Source organism: Bombina bombina, chromosome 9, assembly GCF_027579735.1.
Source record: "Bombina bombina isolate aBomBom1 chromosome 9, aBomBom1.pri, whole genome shotgun sequence".
Lineage (NCBI taxonomy): Eukaryota > Metazoa > Chordata > Amphibia > Anura > Bombinatoridae > Bombina > Bombina bombina.
Window position 1 is genome coordinate 24,738,554 of NC_069507.1, and position 20,000 is coordinate 24,758,553.

The 20,000-nt window shown below is 40.8% G+C and overlaps 1 protein-coding gene across 2 annotated transcripts in view; it reads right to left on the reverse strand.

The window, feature by feature from the left end:
• LOC128639797 (transmembrane protein 150A) overlaps positions 1–20,000 on the reverse strand; it is a 250,381-nt gene that overhangs the window by 1,067 nt on the left and 229,314 nt on the right. For both annotated transcript variants that reach the window (XM_053691954.1, XM_053691956.1), the window contains exons 6-7: positions 4,726–4,903; positions 1–2,722 (exon numbers count right to left, since the gene is read on the reverse strand). The exon at positions 1–2,722 is cut by the window's left edge and continues 1,067 nt beyond it. In XM_053691954.1, the coding sequence (XP_053547929.1) occupies positions 2,478–2,722; positions 4,726–4,903 (423 nt within the window). In that variant the 3' untranslated portion in view covers positions 1–2,477. The remainder of the gene's footprint in view (positions 2,723–4,725; positions 4,904–20,000) is intronic.

The following is a 20,000-nucleotide window of genomic DNA, read 5'->3' on the forward strand; positions in this document are numbered from 1 at the left end:
TGAAACCTAAGTTCCAAAATGGCAGCACCCATGATAAAAAAAAAAGAGGTACATAAAATGTATCTGGCATTTAATGCCCCTTGAAAAAGAGAGGTACCTTTAAATTATTATAATACACAAACTAACCATGTGTATTTTTTTAAATACAGTTTGAACTATGCAGAATGGTTTGGCGTTGTGTTTTACTTTCATGTACCTTTAAAATAAGTTGGAAAAAAAAAGTCTAACACTTATAAGCCTGTATTTGCAAAGTAGCAGAAAATGCACACAGCGCGTAGCTCATATCTGCAGTATTCATGCTCATTGGCTCACAGCTGTATTGTTTGACAAGGACGTGTCTTAACAAGGCTGACAAGTAGGTGCATTCGGAAAGGACACGAACATGCAATAAAACTCTCTTGTATCTGTAACGTCAGATAACCCTGCAGTGCTTTGCCATCAAGGGTTAAACTCCAAATTAAAATAAAATGAAAATGTAAAAACTTTGCTGAAAAATGAAACCCAAATTAAAGGCAAAAATTTGGTGCTTGGACGATCCTATGTTGTGTTAGGCACCATAATAAGGCACTGGTGAGCCAGGGCAAGGACACTTCATAGTGCACGTGTCATTTCTATTGAGTCTCATTAAGGGACATGTGACAATGTTATCCTTTTCTCATTATACCAAGATCAAACTACAAAAACACCCAGTGCTCTAGATTAAGGCCTCAAAGGTGATTAGAGAATCAGATGCGTCTTTTTAAAACATTTTAAGCATTGCACAGAGCAGCGCATATATTGTGTAAAGTTCCCTATCAATGTCTATATCAGAGCCTCATAGGTACAATTTTACTGCCCCCACTGTCCCTCTCTCCCATGCTCTTATTTAAAATAAAATAAAAAAAGACACTGGGTGGCACAGCCAATCAAAAGTCTTACAAAGCAGCTGTTATAGAACGAGCACCACAGCGGAACCTAGTGCGTACTCTGCTTATTGGCAATAGGGGCAGGTGGCACAACGTGATTGGGTGCACGCCTGGTGCGTCAATAAAAACAAATGGGTGGCTGAGGGTTTTCAGGACCAAACAGCTTCTAAAATACACAGTTGTATTGCACTTGGTATCCTTTGCTACAATTATATGCACGACTCATTGCAATGCTTAATACGCTTATACATTTAGCGCCGCCTTAAGCGTTACTGCTAAACATGGATTAAACAGAAAAGAAAGCCCATATTTTCTACCATACATTTAAATTGGATTTGTTTGCACATTTATAAAATATTAATATGAAGCCTGATACAAATGTTATTAATAGAAGGGATTAGTAGCATCAAATATAGCTGCTGGACTGGCTGAAGACAAATAAAATCATTTGTAAACTGTCAGGCTGAGGCTGCCTTTGCTACAGCATAAAATATAAGTTTACTAGATTTCATATCACTAGTTTCTCATGGCAATGTGAGTTTAAAATCTATAATTGTAAATGCATGTTAGAAAAACTGGATGTCTGTGCTCTTTTAACCTACTGGCTACCAGACAACAGTCTACAGAGAACAAGAGGTTAACGTGCTAGAATCTGTGCAGATAAAGAATTGTATCTGGTATTCAGTAATACTTAGGCAAGTCTGAAATAAATGAGTTTGGCTTGTGGGTCATTCTTAAAGGGACAGCATAGTGTAAAACCGTTTTCCCCTTAATGTGTTCCCAAGAACGTGTTTGACCACCTGCAGAGTATAAAATTGGTATTTATATTTAAATATGAAATAGCTGTACATTTGTTTGTTTTTTTGCCTGATTGAAGTCTAAATCCATTTTTCTCAAAAATACATCTAATTAAATGGGGTGACACTTTAAAAATAGTAAACCTCCTAATCTCATCTGTCTCTCCCTACTTGTCTTATATTTCAGTATTTACACAATGGTCAATACTTAAAGCAATTGAAAAGGGAAATGTTATTACCTATATCTCCCAACTCCACCTGTGAATTTGATTGCCATTTGCTGCCTCTAATTTTCATAGCTTTTTTATAGAGAATAATAAAACATTAATATTTTCAGTAGAGGTGGTGGTTTCAACTAACAAAATCAGCAATTTTAAATGACAAAATAAAGGTAAAGTAAATATTTATAAACACTTTGATGCACTCCAAGAGGCAAAACAGATCATTGGGAACACTTTAAAGCAAAGAAAATTGTACAGTACAATGTCCCTTTAATCATGAATACAATTTATCAAAAATATAAGATTTTTATGCAGTTGATATTTTAATGCCCTATATACAAAATAGCTTTACCATTATACTGTGTCAACAACTTTTGAATGTCAAACTTTATTTTCCCCAACATTCATATATATTTTATATATACATATATCATTTTTGGTCATGTGAGGAGCCCTTTCAGATTAGCGTCATTGTGCTGTGAAATGTTCTCACATTCTGTGTGTCCATTAAGGCTCAGGATTTGCACATTAAGTCTGTGAAATCTCTGGTTTGGTTAAATCATTGCCATATTTTCAGAGGTGCTGTGGGCATGAGGTGTGCTCGGTGTGCTAGTTCCAGCTTTGTAACTCTTTGGCGCTCTGCTCGCTTTGAGGAGCACAAGAAACGTATCAGTTGAGATTGCCCCAAATTCAAAGGCAAAAGTCCCATAAAAGATGAGAACGTTGATTATAAATGTCCATTCGCAAAGCGCAGCCATGTGCTGCAATACAAATCCCTCCTGGATGAAGAAAACACCACCTGAGAACAAAGGGTTAAGGAAATATACAGTAGATTTTTGTTTTATGTGAGTGAAAAACAGACTCTTGGAAATAGTGAAGAAACAATATCCCCACTCCACTTGAAGGTTGATTTCCCCTACTTACTCTTGTTTTCAGAACTTTTATATAACTAGTACTGCAGTATACATATTTTCAATATAGGTAGCAGTTTCAACTGGCAAAAATAACTACTTCAAATAACAAAATAAATATAAAGCATGTGAAGTATGTAAAATGGATAGTTGGGAACATATATATAGGGGGCATTTTACAATTTTTCATTGGTCAACAAACACTTTTTTTATTATTTGGAGGAGCCAATCCAGAAAAAAAAAATCACCATTCTTTGGATTAAGCAGGAATGATAAGATAATACACAGCAAATTAGGGATATACTGTATATGTGACAGGGTTAGGCTTGTAAATCCTGCAGTGTGCTCTGTCGGTTTACATGACTAGAAAATCCACATTTTTAACAATATTACAAGAAAAGGGGGCAAAATAAATAATGAAAGTATATTGCTGTTGATTTACTATGACTATATTACAAACCGTTTACTATCTCTATAAGGCAGCTTCTGGTGCTCTATAAATCAGCCATTAACTGACACACGTGCACTTCTGTACCATAACCAGGTGAGGAAAGCTATTTTATTTCACCTTTAAATCCTTCACTGACAGCCAAGGGTTAATACCAAGAGCACATACCTACACTCACAACCCTACACTGTAGAAGATGCATTGAATTATGATGACCTTGGGCAGTAGCCTGCAAGAAATGAATAACTATACAACTGACTATTCAGTAGTTTGTTACCAGGAGATAAAACAAATCCACATATTGCAGTTTTATTTAAGTAGGAAAGTGGTTTAAATATTTCCTTAAGCTCATCTAGTTGTAAAGTTCAAACAGTAGTAAAATGCAGAATCCAGGCGCTCAGGCTATGAAAACACTGAAACAGGAATTCTAGCGATAAACGAATTCACGATGGATAAACAGAAACATCACCTATACATTTTAGGTCATTTTAACCAAAATCATTTTCATTGCATAAAGCACCAGCCCCACATTATCTATTCCATTGATATAGTATGTTAAAGGACCAGTCAACACAGTATATGTGTATAATCAACAAATGCAAGATAACAAGACAATACAATAGCACTTAGTTTGAACTTCAAATGTTTAGTAGATTTTTTTTCTGACAATTTTAAAAGTTATGTCTTTTTCCACTCCCCCTGTACCATGTGACAGCCATCAGCCAATCACAAATGCATACACACTTATTCTTGCACATGCTCAGTAGGAGTTGGTGACTCAAAAAGTTTAAATATAGAAAGACTGCACATTTTGTTAATGGAAGTAAATTGGAAAGTTGTTTAAAATGGCATGCTCTTTCTGAATTATGAAAGTTTAATTTTAATTGAGTGTCCCTTTAATGTTTTGTGAACCTTACACAGATATTTTACTATTAAATGTAAGTTTCTCCTTACCATGCTGTATACCAACGACTTGCTATACCAGCTGTGATGTTTTAGATGTAGGCGGAATTCATTAGGTTTATTTTTTTATTGACATTGCCTGGGTTTGCACATTGAAACCACACATTTGTTTTTCAAGAACAATCCCCTTTTAAGTGGGGCCAAGTCTGAAGGAAGAGCTAGACCTGCTTATTGCATCGCTCTCTACAAATAAACGTCCAATACTGAAGTACTGACTTTTTTCATTATGGATGGTTGTTTAATTGAGCAAAAACAGCTATTCCATCGGAAGAATAAATGTAGAGGGAGAAGTTTCCAATATATTTATATTCTGCCGCTAGCAGTAAAGGGTCATTGAGAATACGAGCTAAGGGGGGAAATTACAGTAAAAGATCCCTTTAAACGTATAGATTACAGCTTACAATGCGAATAGCTTTCAAAGTTAATTTCCATGTCAACACTAAATAAATAATTAGAAAATCAACATATAAAAAAGGATACTGAGCACCAAAACAACCAGACCAAAGAGGGTGAGAACACAGCGGATGTGTCCAGTCCAGCAGTACCAATAACCCCGCGCCATACGGTAAGTCAGGATAGACTGGAGGAATATAAACAGCATGCTGGTCGGGAAGGCAACTCCCGCCCCAATGTAGTGCAGGACCTTGGCGTGATCTACCTACAAAATAAAAAGGGACACTATTATCAGATTCTCATAACTGCAAGAACTAAAAAAGCACAGTATTGTAACTCGCAGGATTCATGTTTGACACAAAGATACAATATGTAGCTAGAACATGAGACAGACGTTCTACAGCTTATTTATGTAAAGTCTGCTTGGTGGCAAACAAAACTCAGCACCAAACTTACTATAATGCTGTAGTTATGGCGTAAATCAGTGGTTTCAAAATGAGTAGCCAATAAGAATATTTAGGAGCCAGACAGTGATATCTGTGTATGTATAGATGTATGGAGACCAATAAGCTAGTAGCCAGTGGTAAACTTCTAGGTTTGTTGAGCCCTGGCATAAATCATACGTTTGTACCTCCCTGCCTAATCCTGTTACTAACCACACACACCATGCTTAGTTATGTCGCTTTATCTGGAGCAGATTCGTTTAGAAACTATTTTCATACAAGCTCTAAAAAAAACATAATTTATGTAAGAACTTACCTGATAAATTCATTTCTTTCATATTAGCAAGAGTCCATGAGCTAGTGACGTATGGGATATACATTCCTACCAGGAGGGGCAAAGTTTCCCAAACCTCATAATGCCTATAAATACACCCCTCACCACACCCACAAATCAGTTTAACGCATAGCCAAGAGGTGGGGTGATAAGACAAAAGTGCGAAAGCATAAAAAAAATAAGGAATTGGAATAATTGTGCTTTATACAAAAAAATATCATAACCACCACAAAAAGGGTGGGCCTCATGGACTCTTGCTAATATGAAAGAAATGAATTTATCAGGTAAGTTCTTACATAAATTATGTTTTCTTTCATGTAATTAGCAAGAGTCCATGAGCTAGTGACGTATGGGATAATGACTACCCAAGATGTGGATCTTCCACGCAAGAGTCACTAGAGAGGGAGGGATAAAATAAAGACAGCCAATTCCGCTGAAAATAATCCACACCCAAAATAAAGTTTAAATCTTATAATGAAAAAAACTGAAATTATAAGCAGAAGAATCAAACTGAAACAGCTGCCTGAAGTACTTTTCTACCAAAAACTGCTTCAGAAGAAGAAAACACATCAAAATGGTAGAATTTAGTAAAAGTATGCAAAGAAGACCAAGTTGCTGCTTTGCAAATCTGATCAACAGAAGCTTCATTCCTAAACGCCCAGGAAGTAGAAACTGACCTAGTAGAATGAGCTGTAATCCGTTGAGGCGGAGTTTTACCCGACTCGACATAAGCATGATGAATAAAAGATTTCAACCAAGATGCCAAAGAAATGGCAGAGGCCTTCTGACCTTTCCTAGAACCGGAAAAGATAACAAATAGACTAGAAGTCTTTCGGAAATTCTTAGTAGCTTCAACATAATATTTCAAAGCTCTAACTACATCCAAAGAATGCAATGATCTCTCCTTAGAATTCTTAGGATTAGGACACAATGAAGGAACCACAATTTCTCTACTAATGTTGTTAGAATTCACAACCTTAGGTAAAAATTTGAAAAAAGTTCGCAACACCGCCTTATCCTGATGAAAAATCAGAAAAGGAGACTCACAAGAAAGAGCAGATAATTCAGAAACTCTTCTGGCAGAAGAGATGGCCAAAAGAAACAAAACTTTCCAAGAAAGTAATTTAATGTCCAGTGAATGCATAGGTTCAAACCGAGGAGCTTGAAGAGCCCCCAGAACCAAATTCAAACTCCAAGGAGGAGAAATTGACTTAATAACAGGTTTTATACGAACCAAAGCTTGTACAAAACAATGAATATCAGGAAGATTAGCAATCTTTCTGTGAAAAAGAACAGAAAGAGCAGAGATTTGTCCTTTCAAGGAACTTGCAGACAAACCTTTATCCAAACCATCCTGAAGAAACTGTAAAATTCTCGGAATTCTAAAAGAATGCCAGGAAAAATGATGAGAAAGACACCAAGAAATGTAAGTCTTCCAGACTCGATAATATATCTTCCTAGATACAGATTTACGAGCCTGTAACATAGTATTAATCACAAAGTCAGAGAAACCTCTTTGACTAAGAATCAAGCGTTCAATCTCCATACCTTCAAATTTAAGGATTTGAGATCCTGATGGAAAAAAGGACCTTGTGACAGAAGGTCTGGTCTTAACGGAAGAGTCCACGGTTGGCAAGAAGCCATCCGGACAAGATCCGCATACCAAAACCTGTGAGGCCATGCTGGAGCCACCAGCAGAACAAACGAGCATTCCTTCAGAATCTTGGAGATTACTCTTGGAAGAAGAACTAGAGGCGGAAAGATATAGGCAGGATGATACTTCCAAGGAAATGACAATGCATCCACTGCTTCCGCCTGAGGATCCCTGGATCTGGACAGATACCTGGGAAGTTTCTTGTTTAGATGAGAAGCCATCAGATCTATTTCTGGAAGTCCCCACATTTGAACATTTGAATCTGAAGAAATACCTCTGGGTGAAGAGACCATTCGCCCGGATGTAACGTTTGGCGACTGAGATAATCCGCTTCCCAATTGTCTATACCTGGGATATGAACCGCAGAAATTAGACAGGAGCTTGATTCCGCCCATACCAGTATTCGAGATACTTCTTTCATAGCCAGAGGACTGAGTCCCTCCTTGATGATTGATATATGCCACAGTTGTGACATTGTCTGTCTGAAAACAAATGAACGATTCTCTCTTTAGAAGAGGCCATGACTGAAGAGCTCTGAAAATTGCACGGAGTTCCAAAATATTGATTGGTAATCTCACCTCCTGAGATTCCCAAACCCCTTGTGCTGTCAGAGACCACCAAACAGCTCCCCAACCTGTCAGACTTGCATCTGTTGAAATCACAGTCCAGGTCGGAAGAACAAAAGAAGCCCCCTGAACTAAACAATGGTGATCTGTCCACCACGTCAGAGAGTGTCGTACAATCGGTTTTAAAGATATCAATTGAGATATCTTTGTGTAATCCCTGCACCACTGGTTCAGCATACAGAGCTGAAGAGGTCGCATGTGAAAACGAGCAAAGGGGATCGCGTCCGATGCAGCAGTCATAAGACCTAGAATTTCCATGCATAAGGCTACCGAAGAGAATGATTGAGACTGAAGGTTTCGACAAGCTGAAATCAATTTTAAACGTCTCTTGTCCGTTAGTGACAGAGTCATGGACACTGAATCTATCTGGAAACCTAAAAAGGGAGAATCTCAGAAACTGAAAGTGATCTGGATGAATCGGAATATGCAGATATGCATCCTGTAAATCTATTGTGGACATATAATGCCCTTGCTGAACAAAAAGGCAGGATAGTCCTTATAGTTACCATTTTGAATGTTGGTATCCTTACATAACTATTCAATATTTTTAAATCCAGAACTGGTCTGAAGGAATTCTCCTTCTTTGGTACAATGAAGAGATTTGAATAAAACCCCAATCCCTGTTCCAGAACTGGAACTGGCATAATTACTCCAGCCAACTCTAGATCTGAAACACATTTCAGAAATGCTTGAGCCTTCGCTGGATTTACTGGGACACGGGAGAGAAAAAATCTTTTTGCAGGAGGCCTTATCTTGAAGCCAATTCTGTACCCTTCTGAAACAATGTTCTGAATCCAAAGATTGTGAATTGAATTGATCCAAATTTCTTTGAAAAATCGTAATCTGCCCCCTACCAGCTGGGCTGGAATGAGGGCCGCACCTTCATGTGGACTTTGGAGCTGGCTTTGGTTTTCTAAAAGGCTTGGATTTATTCCAGACTGGAGATGGTTTCCAAACTGATACCGCTCCTGTGGGTGAAGGATCAGGCTTTTGTTCCTTATTGTGACGAAAGGAACGAAAACGATTATTAGACCTAAATTTACCTTTAGATTTTTTATCCTGTGGTAAAAAAGTTCCTTTCCCTCCAGTAACAGTTGAGATAATAGAATCCAACTGTGAACCAAATAATTTATTACCCTGGAAAGAAAGGGAAAGCAAAGTTGACTTAGAAGACATATCAGCATTCCAAGTTTTAAGCCATAAAGCTCTTCTAGCTAAAATGGCTAGAGACATATACCTGACATCAACCCTAATGATATCAAAGATGGCATCACAAATAAAGTTATTAGCATGTTGAAGAAGATTAACAATGCTATGAGAATTATGATCTGTTACTTGTTGCGCTAAAGCTTCTAACCAAAAAGTTGAAGCTGCAGCAACATCCGCTAAAGATATAGCAGGTCTAAGAAGATTACCTGAACATAAGTAAGCTTTTCTTAGAAAGGATTCAATTTTCCTATCTAAAGGATCCTTAAAGGAAGTACCATCTGCCGTAGGAATAGTAGTACGTTTAGCAAGAGTAGAGATAGCCCCATCAACCTTAGGGATTTTGTCCCAAAACTCTAACCTGTCAGATGGCACAGGATATAATTGCTTTAAACGTTTAGAAGGAGTAAATGAATTACCCAAATTATTCCATTCCCTGGAGATTACTTCAGAAATAGCATCAGGGACAGGAAAAACTTCTGGAATAACTACAGGAGATTTAAAAACCTTATTTAAACGTTTAGATTTAGTATCAAGAGGACCAGAATCCTCTATTTCTAATGCTATTAAGACTTCTTTAAGTAAAGAACGAATAAATTCCATTCTGAATAAATATGAAGTTTTATCAGCATCAACCTCTGAAACAGAATCCTCTGAACCAGAGGAATCATTATCAGAATCAGAATGATGATGTTCATTTAAAAATTCATCTGAAAAATGAGAAGTTTTAAAAGACCTTTTACGTTTACTAGAAGGAGGAATAACAGACATAGCCTTCTTAATGGATTTAGAAACAAAATCTCTTATGTTAACAGGAACACTCTGAGTATTAGATGTTGATGGAACAACAACAGGTAATGTAACATTACTAAAGGAAATATTATCTGCATTAACAAGTTTGTCATGACATTCATTACAAACAACAGCTGGAGGAACAGATACCACAAGTTTACAGCAAATACACTTAACTTTGGTAGATCCAGCACTAGGCAGCGATTTTCCAGAAGTATCTTCTGACTTAGGGTCAATCTGGGACATCTAGCAATATGTAATAGAAAAAACAACATATAAAGCAAAATTGATCAAATTCCTTAAATGACAGTTTCAGGAATGGGAAAAAATGCCAGTGAACAAGCTTCTAGCAACCAGAAGCAATAAACAAAGAGACTTAAATAATGTGGAGACAATAGTGACGCCCATATTTTTTAGCGCCAAAAAAGACGCCCACATTATTTGGCACCTAAATGCTTTTGGCGCCAAAAATGACGCCACATCCGGAACGCCGACACTTTTGGCGCAAAAAAACGTCAAAAAATGACGCAACTTCCGGCGACACGTATGACGCCGGAAACAAAGAAAAAATTTTTGCGCCAAAAAAGTCTGCGCCAAGAATGACGCAATAAAATGAAGCAATTTCAGCCCCCGCAAGCCTAACAGCCCACAGGGAAAAAGTCAAATTTTAAGGTAAGAAAAAAATTGATTTATTCATATGCATTATCCCAAATATGAAACTGACTGTCTGAAATAAGGAACGTTGAACATCCTGAATCAAGGCAAATAAATGTTTGAACACATATATTTAGAACTTTTTATATAAAGTGCCCAACCATAGCTTAGAGTGTCACAGAAAATAAGACTTACTTACCCCAGGACACTCATCTACATGTAGTAGAAAGCCAAACCAGTGCTGAAACGAGAATCAGTAGAGGTAATGGTATATATAAGAGTATATTGTCGATCTGAAAAGGGAGGTAAGAGATGAATCTCTACGACCGATAACAGAGAACCTATGAAAACAGAATTATGTTTACCTGATAAATTACTTTCTCCAACGTGTGTGTCCGGTCCACCGGCGTCATCCTTACTTGTGGGATACTTCTCTTCCCCAACAGGAAATGGCAAAGAGCCCAGCAAAGCTGGTCACATGATCCCTCCTAGGCTCCGCCTACCCCAGTCATTCGACCGACGTTTAAGGAGGAATATTTGCATAGGAGAAACCATATGGTACCGTGGTGACTGTAGTTAAAGAAATAAATTATCAGACCCTGATTAAAAAAACCATGGGCGGGGCCCGTGGACCGGACACACCGTTGGAGAAAGCTAATTTTATCAGGTAAACATCAAATTCTGTTTCTCCAACATAGGTGTGTCCGGTCCCACGGCGTCATCCTTACTTGTGGGAACCAATACCAAAGCTTTAGGACACGGATGAAGGGACGGGAGCAAATCAGGTCACCTAAATGGAAGGCACCACGGCTTGGCAAAACCTTCTCTCCCCAAAAATAGCCTCAGAAGAAGCAAAGTATCAAACTTCGTAAAATTTGGTAAAAGTGTGCAGTGAAGACCAAGTCGCTGCCCTACATATCTGATCAACAGAAGCCTCGTTCTTGAAGGCCCATGTGGAAGCCACCAGCCCTAGTGGAATGAGCCGTGATTCTTTCGGGAGGCCTGCCGTCCGGCCTGTCTCGTAAGCCAATCTGATGATGCTTTTAAATCCAAAAAGAGAGGAGAGGTAGAATGTTGCTTTTTGACCTCTCCTTTTACCGGAATAAACAACAAACAAGGAAGATGTTTGTCTAAAATCCTTTGTAGCATCTAAATAGAATTCTTAGAGCGCGAACAAACATCCAAATTGTGCAACAAACGTTCCTTCTTTTTGAAACGGTTTCGGACACAGAGAAGGTACCGATAATCTCCTGGTTAATGTTTTTGTTAGAAAACAACTTTTGGAAGGACCAAAACCAGGTTTAGTACGTAAAACCACCTTATCTGCATGGAACACCAGATAAGGAGGAGACACATGCAGAGCAGATAATTCTGAAACTCTTCTAGCAGAAGAAATTGCAACTAAAAACAAAACTTTCCAAGATATAACTTAATATCAACGGAATGCAAGGGTTCAAACGGAACCCCCTGAAGAACCTGAAAGAACTAAATTGAGACTCCAAGGAGGAGTCAAAGGTTTGTAACAGGCTTAATTCAACCAGAGCCTGAACAAAGGCTTGAACATCTGGCACAGCGGCCAGCTTTTTGTGAAGAACACAGACAAGGCAGAAATCTGTCCCTTCAGGGAACTTGCAGATAATCCTTTTTCCAATCTTCTTTGAAGGAAGGATAGAATCCTAGGAATCTTAACCTTGTCCCAAGGGAATCCTTTAGATTCACCACCAACAGATATATTTTTTCCAAATTTTGTGGTAAATCTTTTCTAGTTACAGGGCTTTCTGGCCTGAACAAGAGTATCGATAACAGAATCTGAGAATCCTCGCTTCGATAAGATCAAGCGTTCAATCTCCAAGCAGTCAGCTGGAGTGAAACCAGATTCGGATGTTCGAACGGACCCTGAACAGAAGGGTCTCGTCTCAAAGGTAGCTTCCAAGGAGGAGCCGATGACATATTCACCAGATCTGCGTACCAAGTCCTGCGTGGCCACGCAGGAGCTATCAAGATCACCGACGCCCTCTCCTGATTGATCCTGGCTACCAGCCTGCGGGAATGAGAGGAAACGGCGGGAACACATAAGCTAGTTTGAAGGTCCAAGGTGCAAACTAGTCGCATCCACTAGAGCCGCCTTGGGATCCCTGGATCTGGACCCGTAGCAAGGAACTTTGAAGTTCTGACGAGAGGCCATCAGATCCATGTCTGGAATGCCCCACAGCTGAGTGACTTGGGCAAAGATTTCCGGATGGAGTTCCCACTCCCCGGATGCAATGTCTGACGACTCAGAAAATCCGCTTCCCAATTTTCCACTCCTGGGATGTGGATAGCAGACAGGTGGCAGGAGTGAGACCTCCGCCCATAGAATGATTTTGGTCACTTCTTCCATCGCCAGGGAACTCCTTGTTCCCCCCCTGATGGTTGATGTACGCAAACAGTTGTCATGTTGTCTGATTGAAACCGTATGAACTTGGCCCTCGCTAGATGAGGCCAAGCCTTGAGAAGCATTGAATATCGCTCTCAGTTCAGAATATTTATCGGTAGAAGAGATTCTTCCCGAGACCAAAGACCCTGAGCTTTCAGGGATCCCCTGAACCGAGCCCCCAGCCCATCAGACTGGCGTCGGTCGTAGACAATGACCCCACTCTGGTCTGCGGAATGTCATCCCTCGTGACAGGTTGTCCAGGGACAGCCACCACGGAGTGAGTCTCTGGTCCTCTGATTTACTTGTATCTTCGGAGACAAGTCTGTATAGTCCCCATTCCACGGACTGAGCATGCACAGTTGTAATGGTCTTAGATGAATGCGTGCAAAGGAAGTATGTCCATTGCCGCTACCATCAACCCGATCACTTCCATGCACTGAGCTATGGAAGGAAGAGGAACGGAATGGAAGTATCCGACAAGAGTCTAGAAGTTTTGTTTTTCTGGCCTCTGTCAGAAAAATCCTCATTTCTAAGGAGTCTATTATTGTTCCCAAGAAGGGAACCCTTGTTGACGGAGATAGAGAACTCTTTTCCACGTTCACTTTCCATCCGTGGATCTGAGAAAGGCCAGGACAATGTCCGTGTGAGCCTTTGCTTGAGGAAGGGACGACGCTTGAATCAGAATGTCGTCCAAGTAAGGTACTACAGCAATGCCCCCTTGGTCTAGCACAGCTAGAAGGGACCCTAGTACCTTTGTGAAAATCCTTGGAGCAGTGGCTAATCCGAAAGGAAGCGCCACGAACTGGTAATGTTTGTCCAGGAATGCGAACCTCAGGAACGATGATGTTCCTTGTGGATAGGGAATATGTAGATACGCATCCTTTAAATCCACCGTGGTCATGAATTGACCTTCCTGGATGGAAGGAAGAATAGTTCGAATGGTTTCCATCTTGAACGATGGAACCTTGTGAAACTTGTTTAAGATCTTGAGATCTAAGATTGGTCTGAACGTTCCCTCTTTTTTGGGAACTATAAACAGATTGGAGTAGAACCCCATCCCTGGTTCTCTTCATGGAACGGGATGAATCACTCCCATTTTTAACAGGTCTTCTACACAATGTAAGAATTGCCTGTCTTTTTATGTGGTCTGAAGACAACTGAGACCTGTGGAACCTCCCCCTTGGGGGAAGTCCCTTGAATTCCAGGAAGATAACCTTGGGAGACTATTTCTAGCGCCCAAGGATCCAGAACATCTCTTGCCCAAGCCTGAGCGAAGAGAGAGAGAGTCTGCCCCCCACCAGATCCCGGTCCCGGATCGGGGGCCAACATTTCATGCTGTCTTGGTAGCAGTGGCAGGTTTCTTGGCCTGCTTTCCCTTGTTCCAGCCTTGCATTGGTCTCCAAGCTGGCTTGGCTTGAGAAGTATTACCCTCTTGTTAGAGGACTTAGCACTTTGGGCTGGTCCGTTTCTACGAAAGGGACGAAAATTAGGTTTTATTTTTTGCCTTGAAAGGCCGATCTGAGGAAGGGCGTGGCCCTTACCCCCAGTGATATCCGAGATAATCTCTTTCAAGTCAGGGCCAAACAGCGTTTTCCCCTTGAAAGGAATGTTAAGTAGCTTGTTCTTGGAAGACGCATCAGCCGACCAAGATTTCAACCAAAGCGCTCTGCGCGCCACAATAGCAAACCCAGAATTCTTAGCCGCTAACCTAGCCAATTGCAAAGTGGCGTCTAGGGTGAAAGAATTAGCCAATTTGAGAGCATTGATTCTGTCCATAATCTCCTCATAAGGAGGAGAATCACTGTCGACCGCCTTTATCAGCTCATCGAACCAGAAACATGCGGCTTGTAGCGACAGGGACAATGCATGAAATTGGTTGTAGAAGGTAACCCTGCTGAACAAACATCTTTTTAAGCAAACCTTCTAATTTTTTATCCATAGGATCTTTGAAAGCACAACTATCTCTATGGGTATAGTGGTGCGTTTGTTTAAAGTGGAAACCGCTCCCTCGACCTTGGGGACTGTCTGCCATAAGTCCTTTCTGGGGTCGACCATAGGAACAATTTTTTAAATATGGGGGGGAGGGACGAAAGGAATACCGGGCCTTTCCCATTCTTTATTAACAATGTCCGCCACCCCGCTTGGGTATAGGAAAAGCTTATGGGAGCCCCGGCACCTCTAGGGAACTTGTCCATTTTACATAGTTTCTCTGGGATGACCAACTTGTCACAATCATCCAGAGTGGATAATACCTCCTTAAGCAGAATGCGGAGAGTGTTCCAACTTAAATTTAAATGCAATCACATCAGGTTCAGCTTGTTGAGAAATGTTCCCTGAATCAGTAATTTCTCCCTCAGACAAAACCTCCCTGGCCCCATCAGACTGAGTTAGGGGCCCTTCAGAAATATTAATATCAGCGTCGTCATGCTCTTCAGTATCTAAAACAGAGCAGTCGCGCTTACGCTGATTAGTGTTCATTTTGGCTAAAATGTTTTTGACAGAATTATCCATTACAGCCGTTAATTGTTGCATAGTAAGAGTATTGGCGCGTCTAGATGTACTAGGGGCCTCCTGAGGTGGGCAAGACTCGTGTAGACGAAGGAGGGAATGATGCAGTACCATGCTTACTCCCCTCACTTGAGGAATCATCTTGGGCATCATTGTCATTGTCACATAAATCACATTTATTTAAATGAATAGGAATTCTGGCTTCCCCACATTCAGAACACAGTCTATCTGGTAGTTCAGACATGTTAAACAGGCATAAAACTTGATAACAAGTACAAAAAACGTTTTAAATAAAACCGTTACTGTCACTTTAAATTTAAACTGAACACACTTTATTACTGCAAATGCGAAAAAACATGAAGGAATTGTTCAAAATTCACCAAATTTTCACCACAGTGTCTTAAAGCCTTAAAAGTATTGCACACCAAATTTGGAAGCTTTAACCCTTTAAAATAACGGAACCGGAGCCGTTTTGAACTTTAACCCCTTTACAGTCCCTGGTATCTGCTTTGCTGAGACCCAACCAAGCCCCCAAGGGGAATACGATACCAAATGAAGCCTTCAGAAAGTCTTTTCTAAGTATCAGAGCTCCTCTCACATGCGACTGCATGCCATGCCTCTCAAAACAAGTGCGCAACACGGCGCGAGAAAATGAGGGCTCTGCCTATGCTTTGGGAAAGCCCCCTAAAGAATAAGGTGTCTAAAACAGTGCCTGCCGATATTATTATATCAAAATACCCAGATTAAAATGATTCCTCAAGGCTAAATATGTGTTAATAATCAATCGATTTAGCCCAAAAAAAGTCTACAGTCTTAATAAGCCCTTTTTGAAGCCCTTATTTACAATCGTAATAAACATGGCTTACCGGATCCCAGAGGGAAAATGACAGCTTCCAGCATTACATCGTCTTGTTAGAATGTGTCATACCTCAAGCAGCAAGAGACTGCTCACTGTTCCCCCAACTGAAGTTAATTAGCTCTCAACAGTCCTGTGTGGAACAGCCATGGATTTTAGTGACGGTTGCTAAAATTCATTTTCCTCATACAAACAGAAATCTTCATCTCTTTTCTGTTTCTGAGTAAATAGTACATACCAGCACTATTTCAAAATAACAAACTCTTGATTGAATAATAAAAACTACAGTTAAACACTAAAAAACTCTAAGCCATCTCCGTGGAGATGTTGCCCTGTACAACGGCAAAGAGAATGACTGGGGTAGGCGGAGCCTAGGAGGGATCATGTGACCCAGCTTTGCTGGGCTCTTTGCCATTTCCTGTTGGGGAAGAGAATATCCCACAAGTAAGGATGACGCCGTGGACCGGACACACCTATGTTGGAGAACATAGACCCCGTAGAAGGAGATCATTGAATTCAAATAGGCAATACTCTCCTCACATCCCTCTGACATTCACTGCACGCTGAGAGGAAAACCGGGCTCCCACCTGCTGCGGAGCGTATATCAACGTAGAATCTAGCACAAACTTACTTCACCACCTCCATAGGAGGCAAAGTTTGCTAAAACTGATTTGTGGGTGTGGTGAGGGGTGTATTTATAGGCATTTGAGGTTTGGGAAATTTGCCCCTCATGGTAGGAATGTATATCCCATACGTCACTAGCTCATGGACTCTTGCTAATTACATGAAAGAAATGTAAAATCCTTTACTATAATCTCTGTATTTGCGCACATGTATCTCTGTCACAGACCTTGTGACTGTAAGGTGTAAATGCTACATGAGTTTGTAATATGATGCAGGGACGTAGCTTTTCATGGTCATCTTGTGAATGAGGCTCAATTTATTGCATTACAAAAAACAGAATTTATGCTTACCTGATAAATTTATTTCTCTTGTGGTGTATCCAGTCCAGGATCATCCATTACTTGTGGGATATTTCTCATTCCCAACAGGAAGTTGCAAGAGGACACCCCACAGCAGAGCTGTCTATATAGCTCTCCACTAACTGCCATACTCCAGTCATTCGACCGAAAAACAAGCAGAGAAAAGGAGAAAACCATAGGGTGCAGTGGTGACTGTAGTTTAAAGTTAAAAAATACCCTGCCTTAAAATGACAGGGTGGGGCCGTGGACTGGATACACCACAAGGAGAAATACATTTATCAGGTAAGCATAAATTATGTTTTCTCTTGTAAGGTGTATCCAGTCCACGAATCATCCATTACTTGTGGGATACCAATACCAAAGCTAAAGTACACGGATGAAGGGAGGGGACAAGGCAGCGCGCTTAAACGGAAGGCACACTGCCTGTAAGACCTTTCTCCCAAAAATAGCCTCCGAAGAAGCAAAAGTATCAAACTTGTAGAATTTTGAAAAAGTATGAAGCGAAAGACCAAAGTCGCTGCCTTGCAAATCTGTTCAACAGAAGCCTCATTTTTAAAGGCCCCATGTGGAAGCCACAGCTCTAGTAGAATGAGCTATAATCCTTTCTGGAGGCTGCTGGCCAGCAGTCTCATAGGCTAAGCGGATTATGCTTCTTAGCCAAAAAGAAAGAGAGGTTGCTGAAGCCTTTTGACCTCTCCTCTGTCCAGAGTAGACAACAAAGCAGATGTTTGACAAAAATCTTTAGTAGCTTGTAAGTAAAACTTTAAAGCACGAACCACGTCCAGATTGTGTAATAGACGTTCCTTCTTTGAAGGATTAGGACACAAAGATGGAACAACAATCTCTTGATTGATATTCTTATTAGATACCACCTTAGGTAAAAACCCAGGTTTGGTACGCAGGACTACCTTATCCACATGGAAGATCAGATAAGGAGAATCACATTGTAAAGCAGATAACTCGGAGACTCTACGAGCCGAGGAAACAGCTACCAAAAACAGAACTTTCCAAGATAAAAGTTTGATATCTATGGAATGAAGAGGTTCAAACGGAACTCCTTGAAGAACCTTAGAACCCAGATTTAAGCTCCATGGCGGAGCAACAGGTTTAAAACACAGGCTTGATTCTAACTAAAGCCTGACAAAATGCCTGAACGTCTGGAACATCTGCCAGACGCTTGTGCAAAAGAATAGACAGGGCAGAAATCTGTCCCTTTTAAGGAACTAGCTGACAATCCTTTTTCCAAACCTTCTTGGGGAAAGGATAATATCCTGGGAATCCTGACCTTACTCCATGAGTAAACCCTTGGATCACACCAATAAAGATATTTACGCCATATCTTATGGTAAATTTTCCTGGTGACAGGCTTTCGTGCCTGTATTAAGGTATCAATGACTGACTCGAGAAGCCACGCTTTGATAATATCAAAGCGTCAAACTCCAGGCAGTCAGTCTCAGAGAAGAAATTAGATTTGGATGATTGAAAGGACCTTGTAGTAGAAGGTCTTGTCTTAACGGCAGAGTCCAAGGTGGAAAGTATGACATGTCCACTAGATCTGCATACCAGGTCCTGCGTGGGCCACGCAGGCGCTATCAAGATCACTGATGCTCTCTCCTGCTTGATCTTGGCAATCAGACGAGGGAGGCAGAGGAAACTGTGGAAACACATAAGCCAGCTTGAAAGACCAGGGCGCTGCTAGAGCATCTATCAGAGTCGCCTTGGGATCCCTGGATCTGGATCCGTAAACAAGGAAAGCTTGGCCATTCTGGCGAGACGGCCATGAGATCCAGTTCTGGTTTGCCCCAACAATGAATCAATTGTGCAAACATCCGCCTCCACAGTTCTCTACACCTGGGATATGGATAGCGGATAGGTGGCAAGAGTGAATCTCTGCCCCAGCAAATTATCTTTGAGACTTCTAACATCACTAGGGAACTCCTTGTTCCCCCTTGATGGTTGATGTAAGCCAGAGTCGTGATGTTGTCTGACTGAAATCTGATGAACCTCAGAGTTGCTAACTGAGGCCAAGGTCTGAAGAGCATTGAATATCGCTCTCAGTTCCAGAATATTTTATTGGAAGGAGTGACTCCTCCTGAGTCCACGATCCCTGAGCCTTCAGGGAGTTCCAGACTGCACCCAACCTAGAAGGCTGGCATCTGTCGTTACAATTGTCCAATCTGGCCTGCGAAGGTCATACCTTTGGACAGATGGACCCGAGATAGCCACCAGAGAAGAGAATCCCTGGTCTCTTGATCCAGATTTAGTAGACTGAGCATGCAGAGTTTCAGCGGTCTGAGATGTAGGCGTGCAAACGGCACTATGTCCATTGCCGCTACCATTAAGCCGATTACTTCCATGCACTGAGCCACCGAAGGGTGAGGAATGGAATAAAGAACACGGCAGGAATTTAGAAGTTTTGATAACCTGGACTCCGTTAGGTAAATTTTAATTTCTACAGAATCTATCAGAGTCCCTAGGAAGGAAACTCTTGTGAGGGGGGATAGAGAACTCTTTTCCTTGTTCACCTTCCACCCATGCGACCTCAGAAATGCCAACACTATGTCCGTATGAGACTTGGCAATTTGGAAGTTTGACGCCTGAATCAGGATGTTGTCTAAATAAGGGGCCACTGCTATGCCCCGCGGCCTTAGGACCGCCAGAAGCGACCCCAGAACCTTCGTAAAAATTCTTGGGGCTGTAGCTAACCCAAAGGGAAGAGCCACAAACTGGTAATGCCTGTCTAGGAAGGAAAACCTGAGAAACCGATGATGATCTTTGTGTATCGGAATGTGAAGATAAGCATCCTTTAAATCCACTGTAGTCATGTATTGACCCTCCTGGATCATAGGTCCCTTGAAGGGAATGTTAAGCAGCTTAGACTTTGAAGTAA